This window comes from Eurosta solidaginis, chromosome 4 (assembly GCF_040869045.1).
Source record: "Eurosta solidaginis isolate ZX-2024a chromosome 4, ASM4086904v1, whole genome shotgun sequence".
Taxonomy (NCBI): domain Eukaryota; kingdom Metazoa; phylum Arthropoda; class Insecta; order Diptera; family Tephritidae; genus Eurosta; species Eurosta solidaginis.
In genome coordinates this window covers 12,617,317-12,637,037 of record NC_090322.1, presented here as the reverse complement: position 1 = coordinate 12,637,037, position 19,721 = coordinate 12,617,317, and the positions used below count along the sequence as shown (strand labels likewise).

The 19,721-nt window shown below is 36.8% G+C and overlaps 1 protein-coding gene across 3 annotated transcripts in view; it reads left to right on the top strand.

Moving 5' to 3' along the window:
* Nucleotides 1-19,721, top strand: part of LOC137249052 (sodium/potassium/calcium exchanger 3-like) — a 50,426-nt gene continuing 30,705 nt past the window's right edge. The window contains exons 1-2 of one of the 3 annotated variants that reach the window (XM_067780176.1): nucleotides 1-139; nucleotides 204-367. Coding sequence is in view for 2 of the 3 variants with exons in the window: in XM_067780173.1 (XP_067636274.1) it covers nucleotides 4,907-4,940 (34 nt within the window). In the remaining variant the exon portion in view is untranslated. Of the gene's footprint in view, nucleotides 140-203; nucleotides 368-3,730; nucleotides 4,941-19,721 lie in introns of those variants that run through there. The other 2 variants (XM_067780173.1, XM_067780172.1) reach the window with 2 other exon arrangements.

Sequence of the window (19,721 nt, the reverse complement as noted above, 5' to 3'; positions counted from 1 at the left end):
TATTTGGCAGTAGACGAAAGGGGGGTCTCCCCCACTCAGTTGGGAGGACCAGGTCTCATCCCAGGACCCTGGGTCAACAACAACAAGGTCATGGGGTTAAAGAGCAGCACATACAATCTGTTCTACAGGACAGATGTAGGTAAGCAACGAGAATGCATTTTAATCAAAAAAAGTATAAATGCTTTCTTTTGTTCAAATTACAGCAAAGCAGGCGTAACGGTAGTACAAATAGCGCTTGAAACCAACCAGGTCTCAACTCCATATCTGACAAACTTCACTAATAACAGCAGCGCTGACGATAAAATTATCAGCAGTGATGCCAATACAAAACACACGTTACGAAGAAGCTCCTTAACTAATGAAAGAGGTGAGTCCCTTCTTCACTATATTCTTAACTCTAATCTAAGCATCAGTAACACGCGCACTACGCCAGCATTATTTTCCCTAGTTCGGATGGGTTTTAAGGGCGGGGAGGGTGACCTAGATCAAATTCTGTCAATCGAAACTGGTTCGGCGTTGGTCGAAAACTGGTGAGTGTCGGATCAAACTTCTTTTCAGAGCACCGCTGGATTTTCTTCGACCGAAGGTTCAGATCTGGCCATACTCTTCGCTACAGTAACCGTAGAAAAACTAATTGAGATTTTGTAAGGCTTACAAAAAAAAATTCAAGGCGTGATAACTTCCGGAGAGGCTTTAGGCCGATCTTATCTTCAAATTTGCGTCGTACTCCTTTTAATTAACAAATAGGCGGGACGGAAACTACATGTTTTTACACGACTCCAGAGGGCTTACAAATCCCGCATTAAAGTTGTGGGATACTCTAACATCGCTTGCCCTCAAAAATTAGGTGAGGTAGCCATAACAACTTCATGTACCGAATCCACTCCAATTAGTATTCGTAAAAAAAGTTCCTATCCTGGTGTGATCTCAGGAAACTTAGAACAGCAGTAGGAAAAGCATTAAATGAATGCTACACAGCAAAGTCTGGGAGTCATACAGGGATGCGCTCGGGAGCCCTTGAACTGACTAAAATTCTGTCCAAAGACCATCACAACGACAATTTCTTAAGAGGCGAGCACGGAGTTTGGACGAACTTGGCAGGGTACTCCCTGAACAGCCTCATAAATACACACTTCTCAGGATGCGATCAGACACACCAGTTAAAGAATCTCATTGCATGAGCTCTCTGCCCTTCAGAGGGTTTACCGGAGATGCTTCAAAAGCTAGGTGACCCAATGATACGCTCTCTACAGAGCTAGATTCACTCTGACCTATTATCCACAAAGCTGAAGGCCGACTAGAACTGGCCTTCATGAGCTACAACAACAACAGCAACAATTCATTGGCTCTGTAGAGCGATCACTCCACTACAAGCCTTCAGCCAAAAACACCCCCGTCTTAACTGCGTGCTTTCTGGACCAAACATAAGAATTCATGCTAGTATGGTATCGGCTAGGAAGGCACCTCAATGAAGAGCTAGTGTTATAATGAGGGATAGTTTTGTTTTTAACCTGCTTGTTGTCTTCTCTCAATATCATAACTTCCTATATAAACAATAGCAAAGTTCATAAATCAGTTGTCATATGATTATTTCTCACTTTTGCTTACAAATTTGTGTTTGGCCTTTCATTCATCTCTTTTGTATTTAGATTAAACTATTCTCAAAAGCTTATTATGAAGTGCTACAAATACGACTTACAAAAGCCATAGGCGTCGCTATTGTCGCCATCCTCTTAATCGTTATTATCACTTAATAATGCCTGTGACAGCAAAGCAAGCAAGAAAGAAAATTTCTAAATTATGGTACAAATCTAAGTATGTAAAAATTGTACGCTTTGATCGCGACACATGCCAACGTATGGCGCTGGGTGACTGGACAGTGTTGCCTAGTTGAATAGAATGGTTGGGTGACTGATTTTCACAGACTTTGTGATGTATTCTACAACACATATACACACTCACATTATTGCATTCATGGTATATTCTTAAATTCTTTCACCTTTCGTGAGCCTCTTGCGGGTTGTCGTCTTTCTTATGATTGGTTCATCAAATAAATTATTTGTTGACTTTTGTCATTCTGCTCGCCGCCATTTTATTAGCTTCATCTGCATTCTTGCTGTTGATTTTTTTTTTTTTTGTAAATTCAATTTACAATACATTGTTGTCAATTGAGGCAGTATTTTGTTTGTAGTTGTATGAGTATAACAACAGAGTGTGAAATATGTTCTTTAATATGAAGTCCCAGCTCCCGGCGGTCATCCCAACATACATATATGTGTATTGGGCTGGGACGATTTGTATAGACGAAAGTTAACCGATATCGCGCCATCGATTTTTCGATAGGATTTGGGCTGAGGAAAAAAAGTCACTACGCATACCCAAAAAAATAATTTTCGATCCTTCGAAAAAAAAAAAATGGCGAAAGGGTCAATTTTTCGACCAAAACACTCCCCAAAACCCAAAAAATATTTTTTTTAAAACCGTTGTAAAAAACCTTTCGCCATTTTTTTCGCAGGCTCGAAAATTATTTTTTTGGGTATGCGTAGTGGAACTTTCTTTCCCTAGCCCAAATCCTATCGAAAAATCGATGGCGCGGTATCGGTTAATAAATCGATCCAGTCTATTGTGCATACATTAGGGTGTTCTTTATACGAGATTGAAAAATATTAAATTTAAATTTTTTGAGTTTTAATAACAAACATCAAGACTACTATATTTGGCTATATCAGTTATAAGGTTTGGTCTCGATTGGAAATGGCTAAGGCGTGTTTTACAGGGATCTACTTAAGCTGAAATTACGGTATGAAAACTCATTATAGTAAAATCTGAATTTTAACCACTGTGCGGCCTCGAAATAGGTATTACGGTCTTAAGGGGTAAGCCTGGAAAAAGTCGTTTATTTGATTTACTAGGACGACCCTATTATACATACATATTTGTTTGACCTATACATGCATATATGCTTGGTGTAGGGCGTCTTTTGTATCTGATAAATATAAAGTCGAGACGAGAACGTAATATAGCCTTTAACGTAAAATAGCCTTTAAAGTCCTTGACGCAGCACACTTGCACTCAGCTATATTTTCAAGAAATGTGTTTAAACTGTAACCAGTGGATAGCCCCCAGACCCGTCACGCCTGACACCTTGTTTGGTTTCAAATGACTCGAAGTGGTCCTTGTGAAGCTGGTGGTGTTTTTCAACATCATTTGACAAAGGCTTATAAGCTTTGAAGGGAACTTAAATTAAGACATTTGAAGTCGGCGAAAATGTAATGTACGTCGAATCTCTTATCGTATGTCCTTCATTATTTAGGGCATCATAAAGGTTCGCGAAATAAAACCTACCTGATTTCAAGCACTACTTCGCTCCATACTGGCTAGGTTTCTATTTCTTGTGCCTCTACACACACAAATATCCCGAAATTTTTAAGAAATCACTTCTGACAAACCCGCACAATCACAAATTCAAATAATTGTAAGTGCCCAAATATTATACACTAAAAATATACCAGCTTCTGATTATGAGCTGATGCTGAATGTCGGGAGACGGGTGGGTGCGCGCACAAAAGCACTACTTTGCCGCGACCCCAACATTAACGGTGATTGCGCATCACTCAGACTCGCCAACACAGCGTTGATCTTAACAAGCAGCTCGTTGTTGCGCACACAGCACAAATGCACATATAAACTGAATGGTACTCAGACGGTAGGAGGTTTAGTGCGGTTAAAGTCCCACACTGACTATGAGGCTTTCGATGCTTCCTCCTCGTAAAAAAAAAAAAAAAAAAACACCCATACCCATACACCCGCAAAGTGCCAACAAATAGCGTTTTCCGTTTGCCACGCTTTTCATGCGACTTGCCGCTGAACTGTAATTATTTGTATGATTGTTGTTGTAGTAGAAGCAATTGTTTTCATCATTGTCAATTGTAGTGGATTATGCGGCGACGGAGCATTTTTTTTAGTTGGTTGTCACTAAGTCGGAACATTGGATTGCGATGAACCTTCGTTTAGTATGTTACTCGACGGGAAAGGCAATGGCGGTTATAGCTTAGAATGCGGCATTTTTTTCTGGTAAAACGTATTTCCTTTGAGTAAACGCCGAAAATATATTAAAAAAAAAAAAAAAAACAAAACCGATTGATCGCAAAACGGTTAAGTGTATAAAGGTGCTCAGGTCAACATTTAAGGCGCCAACAACAAAGCAAATAGCAAAAAGAAGCCGGCAAAGCACAGCGCGGCATAAACGAAGGCGGAAAGGCGCGAGAGCTTTCCTTTACTGACATTTTTACCGACACATGTGTATGGTGGTTATGTGTTTGAGTGTGTGTGTGCATATGTGGCGGATCCGCGGATGCGCTTAAGCCGTTTTGTAATCATCTCAGAAGATTTGCCGAAAGTTGCAGCAACTATGCGGGATTTAACGGTATCCGGTCGTTTATAGTAGCGAGTGGCGTATACTCGATCTTTGACGAAGACGACGCTTACAATATTGCTACAGCGAGTAAGTTAATTAAATCTAACGGGCAGTGTAAGCATTCTATTGGTGGCGTTTGGATTATTCGTCAAACAGTACGCGAGTGCACATTGGAAATAAGTGTTTTATTCGCTGCGTGATGGAAAAAAAGTGGCACAGTTAAAGATAAAGAAGATTTTGTATATTAAAAAACAAATTTTTGGGTAGCCAAAAATTAAATCTATATGAAATCGCGCAACTACGAAATCGATATATTTTGCGTAAAGTATTTTCGATAGCGGTTTGTACAAAACGTGTCGGCTTGCACTGAAGGTGACACTAAATTTGCTGAGTACAAGTGCACTCAAAGGCAGCATCAACGCTTCAGTGATAAAAGTGAAGTGATATAACGCATATCGACAGCAAAGGAGCGCAGACAAAAGCACAAACATGGAGGACTATTGGGGTCTCAGCACGACAACTGGTATTTTGAGGGGGCAACTTAGAAAAAAATTATGGGTCTATGTAAAGGAAAACGTCTATTTATATGGGAAATTCTGTGATAAATCTGCCAACTCTATCTAACAAAATTTTTCAGTAGAACAAAAACAGTCAATTAGAACTGTTACACACAGCCTATGCAATTTAAAATGCATAGAAAATTAACGGACTTAGCAGTTTTGCCTTAATTATTTGCTTTTTTTCCACCACAATGTGTAGAAATTTCTTTTATCAGTGACCCCTGTGGTGTGGTGCAAGCTACCACACCTTAGGTTCTGGGTTTAAGTCCCGGGAAAAGCAACATAGAAGAATTTGATACAAGTTTTTTAATTAGAAACAAATTTGTTTAACCGAGGTCGCCCCTCGGCAGGGGTTTGGAAAACACTGCGACTGTATTTCTGTCATGAAAAGCTGCTCAGTGAAAATCCATGTGCCTTGGAGATGCCATTCGGAGTGGACATAAAACATGTAGGCCTCGTCATAACGATATATGGTTTTAATTGAAAATGGGAACCTTGCGAATGGGCCATCTACAAAGTAGACGCGACCAACATTTGAATTACAATCATGCCTACTATGATGTCCGGCGAATGCCTTGTGGAGGCAGTGGGAGTTGATTCGCGAAAAAAACGTTTCGGGGTAGAGTTTAAAAATAAAAACAATTTAATATATTTCTTTGAATAAAAAAATATTTATAAAATGTCCATTATTATATTTTAAACTGTTTTTTCGCGTATTAATTCGACCTCCCCTCACAAGATATCTGCAGTAGTTATGATATGTATTGTCATTGCCGCAGTCGTCTGAACCACATTTTAAATTTGACGTTTCTGGCTTATCTGGTAGGTACTTAAAAAAACTTTGAAAGAGTGTTGTAATTATATCGAGTCGTGCGCCACCTAACGTAATTTCTTTCCCTTCATGTTGTATAGGTACAGAGTTGTGAGCTATGTGTGAGACTGCAAGTTTGTAGAACAATGAGAGATTCCTTACGATTTTCCTGAATGAAATAAAAAACCTTATATGAGTTAACCGGGGATTGCCCGTATCGCTTTAAATGTATGAAAACATTTATTTCAAGCAATTTTTTAATTTTATAATTTATTTAATAATTTGGGAAAAATTTAAACAACGTGACATCAGGACGGACAAGGCGACACCTGTTTCGATTATACCTTGTAAATCTCTTCAAAGCCTTTTCTCCCGGGAGTGGGAGTCGAACCCGCACTCCTACGATAGTTGAAATGGTTATAAACGCATTCGGCTACGTCATGCCTTAGTGGTTGTAAAGTTTTTCCCAATTACCTTCTTTCGCATATATTATCTTCCACACATCACATAATTCGTATGTAGTTATGTGTTGAAGTTATGCATGTTTGTAAGGCGGTTTTCAGAGAAACTTGGTATTTGTTGTTGTTTTTGTTCTATTTATAGAACTACAACGAATTAACCAAATGTTGTCTACTTATATGAGTTAACTCATCACATAATTCGTATGTAGTTATGTGTTGAAGTTATGCATGTTTTTAAGGCGGTTTTCAGAGAAACTTGGTATTTGTTGTTGTTTTTGTTCTATTTTAGAACTACAACGAATTAACCAAATGTTGTCTACTTATATGAGTTAACTCACAAAAACAACAACAAATACCAAGTTTCTCTGAAAACCGCCTTACAAACATGCATAACTTCAACACATAACTACATACGAATTATGTGGTGTGTGGAAGATAATATATGCGAAAGAAGGCAATTGGGAAAAAACTTTACAACAACTAAGGCATGACGTATCTGAATGCGTTTATAACCATTTCAACTATCGTAGGAGTGCGGGTTCGACTCCCACTCCCGGGAGAAAATACTTTGAAGAGATTTACAAGGTATAATCGAAACAGCTGTCGCCTTGTCCCTCCTGATGTCACGTTGTTTAAATTTTTCCCAAATTATGAAATAAAAAACCATTTAAAATGTTTAATCCCCTACAAATCTTCGAATTATTTCGATCCGTTCACCACCTAGCGGAGATACTTCTTTTTGTTGCATTGTCCCAGTGTTGTGAACTGCATATGTGTTCAGATCGAAAGAGCTCGCCTACTCCACTTTGTACGATTTTCATTCATTCATTCATTTTATTCATCATATAACTATCTCAATCCGTACACCACTTAGTGGAACTTTTCCCCAGTTCACTGAGAACCTACATATGTATTCAAAAATCGTACCGAATTTTTAAATATCTCCCCCAGGGCGATATCAAGCCGAAACTTTCCGCTTTTAAATGCATCGTTACGGATATCAAGTACGTATGAAGTATTAAGTCTGTACAATTTTATAAATATCTAGATGCGTACGCATCCTCGCGAAACTTTTTGCAATATGTATTGCACATTTCTATGTATTCGAGCTACGCGCCACCTAGTGGCAGTACTTTCCCTTAAGGTGCATTGCCGTTAAGCTCGGAAGAGTGTTTCAATCTTTAACACTCTAGCTTCAGGGAAAACTACCCAATAATCATATGTAAGATTTTCGTACTGGAATTTGCCCAACACCAAAAAAGTGTAATGACAAGCTAACTATAAGTAGGTTATTTTCTTTGAAAAAATCTAACTACATTTGTTTGGAAATGACGGAAAAAAAGTCAGGCGTAATAATTTTTGCACTACTTATCAACTAACCAGTACTCTATTAATTTTAAGCCGGAGTCATTGGTGCCGTATGTCGTATCGCTGTATCCGTATCCCTAACGTAATCAGCTGTTAATCGTTACGACGGTAAACCAAAACCCAATTGGTTGGCTACGATACGGTTACGACCTTAGCGGCACCAATAATCGACTGCATTGATTCTCATAAGGTTGGTCGAATCCGCTGTTATAAGGTTACCGATACGGTTACCGATAAAGCACCAATGTCTCCAGTTTTAGTGGAAATATAACTTAGTCTATTACCAACTGTTATATGTAACTGTTATAATAAAGTATTTCCTCGTTGCAAAGCATTCATATCCAATTAAAAACCGAAATCAGATGGATTTTAAACAAATTACACGAAACAATTATTTAAATGAATTAATCGGGGATTGCCCGTATTGCTTTTAAATGTATGAACATTTATTTCACGCAATTTTTAATTTTATAATTTACTAGCAGACCCGTCAGACGTTGTTCTCCCCTAAATTTGGTCTATCTCCATTCATTTTAATAAGATTTTTCCGTCAAATTCTGCCTGCCGCCCCCCTCCTCACTTTTTCTTAATACTTTTATTCACTCCTCCCTCCGTCTTTTCGCTTCATCTATCTCTATTTTCGTCTCACTCCATCTCTTTCTCAGTCTCCTTCTCCTTCCCTCTTTTCTCTTCTCTAAAGTTTTTCCCATTCTTCTTCATCCCTTATTGTCAGGCAAATCGATTAGGACGTATGTAAATAGTTATGTGGGTATTATTAATTCATGTCTTTATTTCGGCTTCGCATGTACATTTATCAGTTTTGCCAGGTATCGAATATCACAGTGAAAATTACTTTAAAGCTCTCAGCAACAACTTTCATTTGATACCCATAATTTAAAAACACATCCTAGTGTTACCCTGATGCACGTTTTGGCCTATATCTCGAGACTCTTCACAAATAGGTATGAAAACTACCCTGTACTAAAGCATTCATCAACAGCTTTCATTTGTTATCCATATTGTATAAACACATTCTAGGGGTACCCGGGTCCACGTTTTGGCCTCAATCTCGGGACCCTAGTCACCAATAGGTATGAAAACTACCCCTCCACCAATTTTCAGCCAAATATGTTCATCCGTTACTTCCTCTTCATTCACTCTATCTATTAAAAAAAAGCGCATCAAAATCCGTTGCGTATTTTTAAAGGTTTATGCGGCAGTTACTCACGAACGTACGTACCAAAAACGTGTCAGCTGACACGACCTATCTTATGAGTGTGCAATGTAAACGAAAACTCACCGACGTGCAACGCCCGCACGTACGTAGCCCGGAACGTAGAAATCAAAACAATTTTGATTTTTTCCGTAAAAACGTGTCAGCTGATCGCTCTCTCACTAGACATAGTTGCCTAGTAAACTTTTGTGCGCTAATTTTTAACCGTTTGCAATTTTATGCAAAAACACCTAATTAAAGTTTGAAAAATTGTGAAAATAATTCGAAATAATTATGTAAAAGTGCTGATTATAAATATGTAATCTATACTTATTTAATATGTATTCCGGCCTTTTACAATATCAAAAATTAAATTGGAAAAAGTTGATGTTTCCATAAGCATACATGCAAAATGGTCAATGGTAACAGTGCTTATCTGTAAACAATACACACACAAATATGTTATGTACATGTACACAGACGCACACATTGATTCCTACGGGCTTGAGAGTTCGGTCAAACGTGCTTCGTACGACAAACGTCCTTACGTACGGCACACGTCGGTGGGTAACTGCCGCATTAAGCATTCAAAGGGACATAGGGGCAGAAAAAGCGACTTTGTTTTATACTATGTAGTGATGTACATCCATACATACCTATAAACCTACGCCCGAAGTTAAATAACGCAGCGAATGCTATATATGTACGTATGTATGTGTCGCATCAAGCCTTATGCGGCAATTACCCACCGACGTGTGCCGTACGTACGGACGTTTGTCGTACAAAACACGTTTGACCGAACCCTCAAGCCCGTAGGAATCAATGTGTGCGTCTGTGTACATGTACATAACATATTTGTGTTTGTATTGTTTACAGATAAGCACTGTTGCCATTGACCATTTTGCATACATGCTTATGGAAACATCAACTTTTTCCAATTTAATTTTTGATGTTGTAAAAGGCTGGAATTAATATTAAATTAATACAAATAGATTACATATTTATAATCTGCACTTTTACATAATTATTTCGAATTATTTTCACAACTTTTCAAACTTTAATTAGGCGTTTTTGCATAAAACTGCAAACGGTCAAAAATTAGCGCACACAAGTTTACTAGGCAACTATGTCTAGTGAGAGAGCGATCAGCTGACACGTTCTTACGGAAAAAATCAAAATTGTTTTGATTTCTACGTTCCGCGCTACGTACGTACGGGCTTTGCACGTCAATGAGTTTTCGTTTACATTGCACACTCATAAGATAGGTCGTGTCAGCTGACACGTTTTTGGTACGTACGTTGGTGAGTAGCTGCCGCATCACGCAAAAGCAATTAGCGCGGACAGTTCACAGCGAACAAACACACATACGAATTATTTGATAAAAATCTTACTTTTGTTTAAACAATTTGGCTGGTATAAGAAAGGAATCAAGTATTTTTTTTGATGCAGATCGAAGGTAAATATTTCAAAGTTTTACTGAAAAGTAGAATTTTTTAAATCCATCCATCCGTTTATGAGTTATAGCTGTGTAAACAAAAATTTTATGATTTTTTATTACATTTTGGCAATTTGCCACGCCCCTATAATATATACCTTTAAATTATAATAACTGTACCATCAGACGTAGCTAAGCTTCCAATTGCAAAAAACCGTTATAAAATCGGAGCATTCTGTGTGAAGTTATGTGCATACATGGCATTTAGCGACTTTATTTTATAAGATTTATAGAAGATTTAATAATTTGCGAATAATTTAAACAACGTGACATCAGGACGGACAAGGCGACAGCTCTTTCGATTACTTACTTACTTACTTAATTGGCGCTTAACCGTCTAAACGGTTATGGCCGTCCAACAAGCTCTTTCGATTACACCTTGTAAATCTCTTCAAAGCCTTTTCTCCCGGGAGTGGGAGTCGAACCCGCACTCCTACGAGAGTTGAAATGGTTACAAACGCATTTACCCGATTAATTTATATAAAGAGACAACATTTGGTTAATTCGTTGTAGTTCTATAAATAGAACAAAAACAGCAATAAAACCAAGTTTCTATGAAACCGCCTTACAAACATGCATAACTTCAACACATAACTACATACGAAGTATGTGATGTGTAGAAGATAATATATGCCAAAGAAGGCAATTGGGAAAAACTTTACAACAACTAAGGCATGACGTAGCTGAATGCGTTTATAACCATTTCAACTATCGTAGGAGTGCGGGTTCGACTCCCACTCCCGGGAGAAAAGGCTTTGGAGAGATTTACAAGGTATAATCGAAACTGCTATCGCCTTGTCCGTCCTGCTGTCACGTTGTTTAAATTTTTCCCAAATTATTAAATAAATTATTTAAATGTTTTTTTTTTTTTTGTAATTGCTAAGAAAATTTCAAAGTCTAAAAAATAATATGCTTACCCCTTGATTAGATGAAATATTTTTTATATTTTACAACTTTTTTTTTTAATAATTTTCTGACTTCGAAATATTTTGTTTTGATTTCTTTCAATTTCCAAGTTACTTAGGTTGACATGGCAATGCTGCATGACTTTAATACCAGTTAACAGCTGACTTAGTTACTTTCCGGTATCCCGTAAAATAGTCAATTATTAAGTAGCTTTTTTTATCAATTGATAATTTTTTTCTTCAGGGTGGGGACAACATGAAAGTGGGAAAGGAAATAGAAAGGTTTAGATCAATCATCTGATCTCAGCGAAGATCGAATACCATCGTGAATTCCTACAAGTGAAGAATCTTTCTTTTCCTCCATTGCCATATCTAACTGTCAAATAACGCTTACAGGGAGAATGGCTGTCACGAATGGCCAGAGAATGAAAGAAAGGTTTGTTTGTTTGCCCGCGGTAAATAAATTGAATTGCCATACATTGCCCGGTTGTGTTTCCAAACCACTTTTATTTTAAATGTGCTTACAGAGAAACGGACTAAATTTAATAATCGTTTTTAAAAATCCAGTTAATGGAGAAAATATGAGCAGCTAGTCAAGCAAACATTTTAAGATATGTAATTCAATACAATATACCAGTTATTTACAAAAATGTTTGGAAAACACGATTGAGCAAATGCCTTAAGTAATCCATTGTGAATCCATACAAGTGGCGAATGTTTGAAAAAAACGTTCACAATAGTAAACAGCCTGGATCACCTGTTGAATCGCTGTTCTATTGCTTAAATCATTTGCTTAATAGTGTTTTTAAACATTTTTGTAAATAACTGGTATATTGTATTGAATTACATATTTTAAAATGTTTGCTTGACTAGCTGCTCAATATTTCTCCATTAACTGGATTTTAGAAATCAATATTTATTTTGTAGTCTCATTTTCTGTACATTCATTTATAAGAAAAGTTCGTTTGAAACATGAATGGGCAATTCATGGCACTTTAGTTTATTAACCGCGAGCAAAAAACAAACCTTTCTTCCATTTTCTGGTCATTCGCGACAGCCGTTCTCCCCCTGTCAGCAATTATTTGACAAAATACAAAAAACCTTCCTTAAATACTGAATATTGAAATAAAAACGATAAAAATTGTGCTTGGAATTTGTATGAAAAAAAAAAAAAAAAATTTATTAAATGTATGACAGGGCGTATGCGTAACCAACTCCACAGTGCACGCTGCCAATGTGTAAACAGTAAAACATTGAAAACGAAAACAAAACAACAAGTGCAATGAAGCGAAACTGCCTAAAAATAAGATAGTAAATAGCAATGAAAATTAGAATAAATGCGAAATTGAATTGTAAACTCAGTAAATAATTTTGTAAATACAAAATAATAACAAATACAGAGGCGTAAACAAAATTGTAAAAAGTCATTTACAATTTTTTTTTTTAACATGCTAAGACCTAGTTTACATATAACGAGGTTATCTTCATTTTTGTACTTAACTCTTAATCGTTAATTAATAAATTTCCCATATAAATTTTTCTTTCGATAATCGGTAATTATGAACAAATCGATAATCGGTAATCGATAATCGGTAATTATGAACCATCTTAATATGTAAAAATGTCGTGTCACGTTGTTTGTCCGCGATGGACTATTAAACTATTCAACCGGTTTTAATCAAATTTGCATACCGTTTGTAGTTTGATCCAACTTGAAAGATAGGATAGCGTTCCTGTAAAGCCCCTTTCCGGGAAGTGGGCCCGCAACCGATCTATTCGAACAAATTCTATTCACGGTTCGACTTGTCTGAAATTTGTTATATCCTAGTATTTACGACACTTTTTTTTCGAAGTTAGAGAGATGTGTATAGATGGAGCGGAAGAGACGGAGAGAGAGGGAAAGAGACGCAGAAAAAGAGAAAGTCAGATAGACCAAAGCTAGAGCTGAACAACGTCTGCTAGTATTATATAAAGCGTGGCATGACCTGCTCAAACAAAATTTTACTGCGCTGCATTTTTGTTGGATACAGGAAACCCAATTCTATACAAATGTAGAATATGAACGTGAAACAAAAGACCATAAGCAATATTTTTTTATAATAACAACTGTTTTGCGAGTGTCTTCTTCTTCTTCTACTGCGCTTTTTGCTAACTTGGTTTTGGCAGCGATTCTCCTGCAGACAATATTTCCGCCTCAGGTGGACCCTTATCATCAACCAATTGCTTGGGCGGTTCGAAAAGGGCGAGTCCAACTCACTAATCATAAGTGGCAGATGTGTGCCAACAATCAAATAAAATAATAACTTGGCACGATTTACCTCCGAGGAGATTTAGGCCGCACTTACCTTCCAATTCGGGTCGTGCTTCTTTTAATTTCCTCTCCCAATTGGCGGAACGGGACCTACAGGTTTTATGCCGACTCCGAACGGCATTTGCAAGGTAGATGCACTTTCCTGAAAAGCTTTTCATGGCAGAAATACGGTCGGAGTGTTTGTCAAATCACTTCCGAGGGGCGACCACGATTAGGAATTTTCTTTTCTAATTGCAAAAATCGGTGTGGCAACGCGGAAAACCAGATTTAGTATTACTTACTAGGAAATATAGGGTCACGAATTGGACTACGTTTTAGCTGGTAGCTCTAATCCTAAAAGAAAAATACAGCACAAAATATTTAGGAATTTTACTAAGTAGTAAATTGTCGTGGACACTCCACGTGGAAGAGTGAGCGAAGAAAGGCTTCGTTGCACCGTATGCCTGCAAAACGATGCACGTAAGGCCTATCGGCTACACTCAAGCTTATACTTTACTATAAGGTCCTTTCTGGAGTACAGCCACACAAAAAAGTACGTAAGCCAAAATATTAAAGTGGGTACACAAACTATATAAACGGGAACCCTAAAAATGTTTCAGCATTGCATGACATTCTGCACATCCCGGCTACAGATCTTATGGCCAAGAATATAGCATTTACAACTGCAGCAAAGCTTAATGCTTCGGAGCAGCTGGAGGTCATATGGGCTCAGAAGTATAGCGTCATCTAATATATGAAGGGCGAACAGACTATATGCTCCCATGGATGAGCTTCGAAAAGAACTTGGGCGCACAATAGAGTAGGAGGGTTATACCGATGGTTCCAAATTACCGGAAAGGAGTAGGTCTGCTGTTTACGGTGTTGATCCTGATATAAGTAGATACCACAGACTGGCAGATCACTGTAATGTCTTTCAGTTGAGAATTGTAGCCGTGAAGAAAGCAGCAGAAATTCTGGAAGAAACGTGCTTAAGCTGAATCAATGTATATATTGATAGTCAAGCGGAATAGCCTCACACAGTACTTCTCAAGAAGTGTTCTGGAATGCAAACAAGCATTGAAGAGACTTTGCTCAAGGCGGACCTTACATCTTTACTAGGTTCCCGTTATAGAGGAACAGAAATTAACAAAAAATCCTATGAGTTGGCAAAAGAGAGTACAGCACTCAGTTAATCGGCCGCAGACGTCCGAATTCGCACGCTAAGCATACTAACTGGACACTGACACACAATTACAAATTAGGCCGCGTCAATAGATGCAGATGTAAGATGTGAAGGCTGTAGGTAGGCTGTAGGATGAAACGGTTAAGCACGTTCTGTGTTCGTATGTATCCTAGGCTCGCGAAGTCAAGGCTCCAGCTACTAGGGGCGGCAGAGTTGACAGTTCTTGAGGCCGCAATTAAGCTAGGTTCTAGTAAGCTTCTAGTATATGTAAAGAGGACATAGCACGTGTAACCTGATTCGGGTTTTCCGTTTGGTCGTCAAACAAATTCTGGTAACACTATGGACACGTTCAGTATATGTGAGGTCTTTATTGGCCGACCAGTTCAACCTAACCTAAGCTGCATAGCCAGCTATACTACTCTTCTTCTCAGTGCTAGACAATACTGTGCTCTCCTACACACTTCGTTCATTTTGCTGTTTTACTACTAGATACTACCGATCTAACGATTTTTATAAAATTTCTCAGCTTTACGATGTACCTCCTAGCTCTTTTTTTAGCCTTTTTTAAAATGTTTGCCCCTTTTTGGCTCTAAATCTATTTCGGCAGTACGTATTGTGAAATTTGTAATGTGATTTATGTGTGTCGAAGTTTTATTTTATTTGTTTCGTTATGTATGATGTTGCAACTCGGTACTCAACTGATAACAAAAACTTTAATCGATAAACTGTGTCGTGAGGTTGTATATTTGCTTTCCAGCTTGTGCAACAGCATAGTGTCACCTTGTAAGAGTTTCGACCCTTTAATTTCAGATTATAATAAATTTTTGTCTCCCGTACCTTATTTTCATTATACCTTTGAAGAATATATATTAAATTAAAAAATAAGTTAAATGTATAGATGAATTCATTGAAAGAAAGATACGTAATATATGTCGCGACTTCATAATTAAATTAATAGAGCAATTAAGCAACGCTTGCCGTGCAATATAGAAACGCTTAGCAAAATAGATTTCTTTTCGGTTGAAAACACAAATGTTTTCATATTTCACAAATGAAAAAAATAAGTATAGCACTGATGAAATAACGAGATTACAAATGCAGTGGAAAAATACCTATTTCCAAAATTGGAAAAATGTGACTTCAACATTAAGGTTTTGGTTTGATGTTAAACATTATAATTCCAAAAGCTTGTCGATTTTGTGCTGCCACTAAGGAATGCTAACTTCAGAAGAACGTTTTCAAACATGAGTTTGATTAAAAGCATACATAGAAACAAAATGAGTTTATAATTTATTTAATAATTTGGGAAAAATTTAAACAACGTGACATCAGGACGGACAAGGCGACAGCTGTTTCGATTATACCTTGTAAATCTCTTCAAAGCCTTTTCTCCCGGGAGTGGGAGTCGAACCCGCACTCCTACGATAGTTGAAATGGTTACAAACGTATTCAGCTACGTCATGCCTTAGTTGTTGTAAAGTTTTTCCCAATTGCCTTCTTTTCGCATGTGTTATCTTACACACATCACATAATTCGTATGTAGTTATGTGTTGAAGTTATACTTATTTGTAAGGCGGTTTTCAGAGAAACCTGGTATTTGTTGTTGTTTTTGTTCTATTTATAGAACTACAACGAATTATCCAAATGTTGTCTACTATATGAGTTAACCGGGGATTGCCCGTATCGCTTTAAATGTATGAAGACATTTATTTCAAGAAATTTTTAATTTTTTATAATTTATTTAATAATTTGGGAAAAATTTAGTTATGTTGAATTCTCTTCTGACAATAAGAAGTGGTCTTAAACGGCTAAATAAATGCTGTCATGGCTTTTAAATAAAGAACGATTGCTTAAAATTAATGAACAAAAAAAAAATATTTATGAGTGTAGCAAAAATAATAATTCATCTTCTGAGGACGAGATCATAGATTTTGAAGTCTAAGGCCCTTCCAACATATCTCGTCCCAACATAAACTTGAATATCGCACACGTGTATTTGATTGGTGATTCGTACACCCGTAGGACGTTAAAAATTGAGTAAAAAAATTGGAAGAAAGTTAAATTAATTTTCATCGGCCAGCATTTTGGCAAACCTATAGCCGTGCCGTCATTGTTGTAGTGTGAGAAATACTTCTTACTTTTTAGCGATAACTTACCGCCAAAGAGCAAAACAAAAGTTAAAAAGAAAACAATTTTTGTTATTAAAAAATATAAAATGAACTATAAAAACAGTATTATTTATGTACCTGTCTTGTAGCTTATTGTTTTTTTTTTTGTTTTTTTCACTGTACCTTTTTTATAACTTTGTTTAAGTTTGATTTGAAATAAATGACCAATTGTACAGCGAACAACGGGACATTCATATGGCTTAGCAGCTAAAGGCATCTACCTTTGCACTGATATGAATGTTGGAGATTCGAGTTCAACGCTCAGCTCCCGAAAAACTAGCTGATGAAGAAGTGAAATTCAGAAACATGTCCTAGTAACCATCGCCGTTTGTAAACTTACAATTTTTCTCTAATATCAATTACAAAAACCATTGTGACAACTTACATTGAAAAATATATGTACATATACTTTTAGCTCTTTTTGCAACGGGTTTTGGATTTTCTTGAGGAAAGTTAGCTATTTCTAGCCCTTTTTTTTAGATTCTAGCCCTTTTTTTTAGATTCTAGCCCCAAAGAAATTTTTTTCTGGCAACACTGGCTAAGGTATAGGTAGTGGAAAAGAGAAGAATATAGGCTCAGTAAAATTATTTAAAAATAAAGGGTGTGACATCTCCTATGCAAATAAACTATGTAATATCATATTTCGTCGGAACAATTTCTCTGAGAGAATAGAGTAAAAGTAGGAAAGAATAGAGTAAAAGTAGGAAAGAGCGGTACTAGGTTAAAAAGGGGAGAGGAAAAGGCAGTGAAGTAGAAGGAAAGAGGCGAGAGAGGGGAGAGGAGATAGGAGAGGGAAAGTAGCCGTATAAACTTTACGATATTTTTTTTTAAGTTATTCGATTGAAGCGAAGTTCTGGGAGAACAAATACTGCCGGCTGAGGTAGCATACCATTAAATCTCTTTTTAAAAACATGATGTTTCATATCCAACTGCTTTAAATACATGTAAAGTACGCATGTACTGAAGTAGCTCTACATACACACACACATGCACACACACATAATAATAATACACTTTTTTGTGAAATCTGTGAAAATAACAGAATGAACAGAAAAAAAACGATATCAATCACGCTAAATTAAGTTCACTTTAATTTAATCAGTGACTTATGAATGTATGTGTGTATTTAAATGCATACACACACATATATATTCACACACGAATTTGTCTAAAGATGCCAATATCCCCTTATACGTAAACTCATGTAAATGCTAAGAAATTCACTTAAGGTCTGAATTAAGCATCCACATACAGTAGGTGTGAAGGCAACTGACACTTCAGTCGTGCGAGTATATATGTACATATATAAAAGTTATAAACGTATGTTTGTATATTAAATGTAATTCGAGACTTTCTTCAATTCTTAGTCACACACTAAAAATGGTGCTCAGCTATATAATGAGAGATAATTTTGCTCAGTTTCGGTCTTTTGTAGCTCGCCGGCTATGTAGTTTGTAATTTGTAGCGCGACAAATTCGTTCACTCTTTTTTAAGTATCCTTTTTGGCGCTGAAGTGTGAGCTATAGCTGAATTCAGTAAGCCGTCTCTAGTCACTATTAGAGACTATTTGGGGTGAAAATTACTTTTGAGACAATTTGCCATTCTGTAAGCTGTCTCGTGTCTCCAGCCTCACAAAAACAATCACTAATTTGTGAGCTGGGCCGGGGCAACTCACAAACGTGAAATTTTCAGAAAAATATGAAAATTATTTGCGAAAAACGCTTTAAATATATTTTTTTTTATTCTTCAAATTAAAATAATCATAGAAAAAATTAAAAAACAGAAAATACTTAAAAGAAAACATCGAACTCTATGTGGCGCCGCTGAGATTCGAACCTACTCACTTTGGGTTTTTCTATAAAAGTTGTGAACGGCGTCTTAGCGAACTCAGCCACAACACCACTCAACACTACGTTGACAAAATGCAATGCTATATTATTTGTTCAATGTATGAGTAAATTGTCATTTTGGTGAATTTCGTTGATATGGTGAATTATTTTTGTGACTTTCGTTTACTGAATACCGAAATCATCTCAAGTCACAAAAATTGTCTCTAAAGGAAAATCTCAAATTTAGAGACTTGAGATGAGACTGAATTACTGAATTCAGCCGCTAGTTTCTAATTGAATCTAGGGAGAGACAACGTAGTGCTGCTCAGCTTAGTTTTTTCGCCAGCGAAATCGTTATCTTCCACATTCTCCTTCTAAGATGATCGTGTTTCTAATTCTTCCATTTCACCTTACCTAACGTCATATTTCTTTTCTTGCTTGTGGCTCATGTAGCACCCTCTCACCAACTCATATTCGTCCAATCACTCTCATTAATATTTTTCTGCACTACCATTACATATTTTCTTATATACTTCTGTTTATCTCGCTACTCGTATTCGTATAAATATAGTGTACTCTGATTATTTGGCACCGCTATAATTTTTTTTCAGAATGATACGCTTTTGTACTACAATTTACTTTCATTTACACTTTGGCCACTAATACAAAATAGTAGAAAGCCCAAAACGATTTTTATACTCAGCTGAGCAGAGCTCACAGAGTATATTACTTTTGTTAGCATAACGGTACCCCGTAACGGCATAAACTAATCGAGATAGATATAGACTTCTATATATATCAAAATGATCTGGGCGAAAAAAGAAATTAATTTAGCCATGTCCGTCCGTCCGTCTGTCCGTAAACACGATAAATTGAGTAAATTTTGAGGTATCTTAATGAAATTTGGTATGTAAGTTCCTGGGCACTCATCTCAGATCGCTATTTAAAATAAACGAAATCGGACTATAACCACGCCCACTTTTTCGATATCGAAAATTTCGAAACCAAAGACAGATAAAGC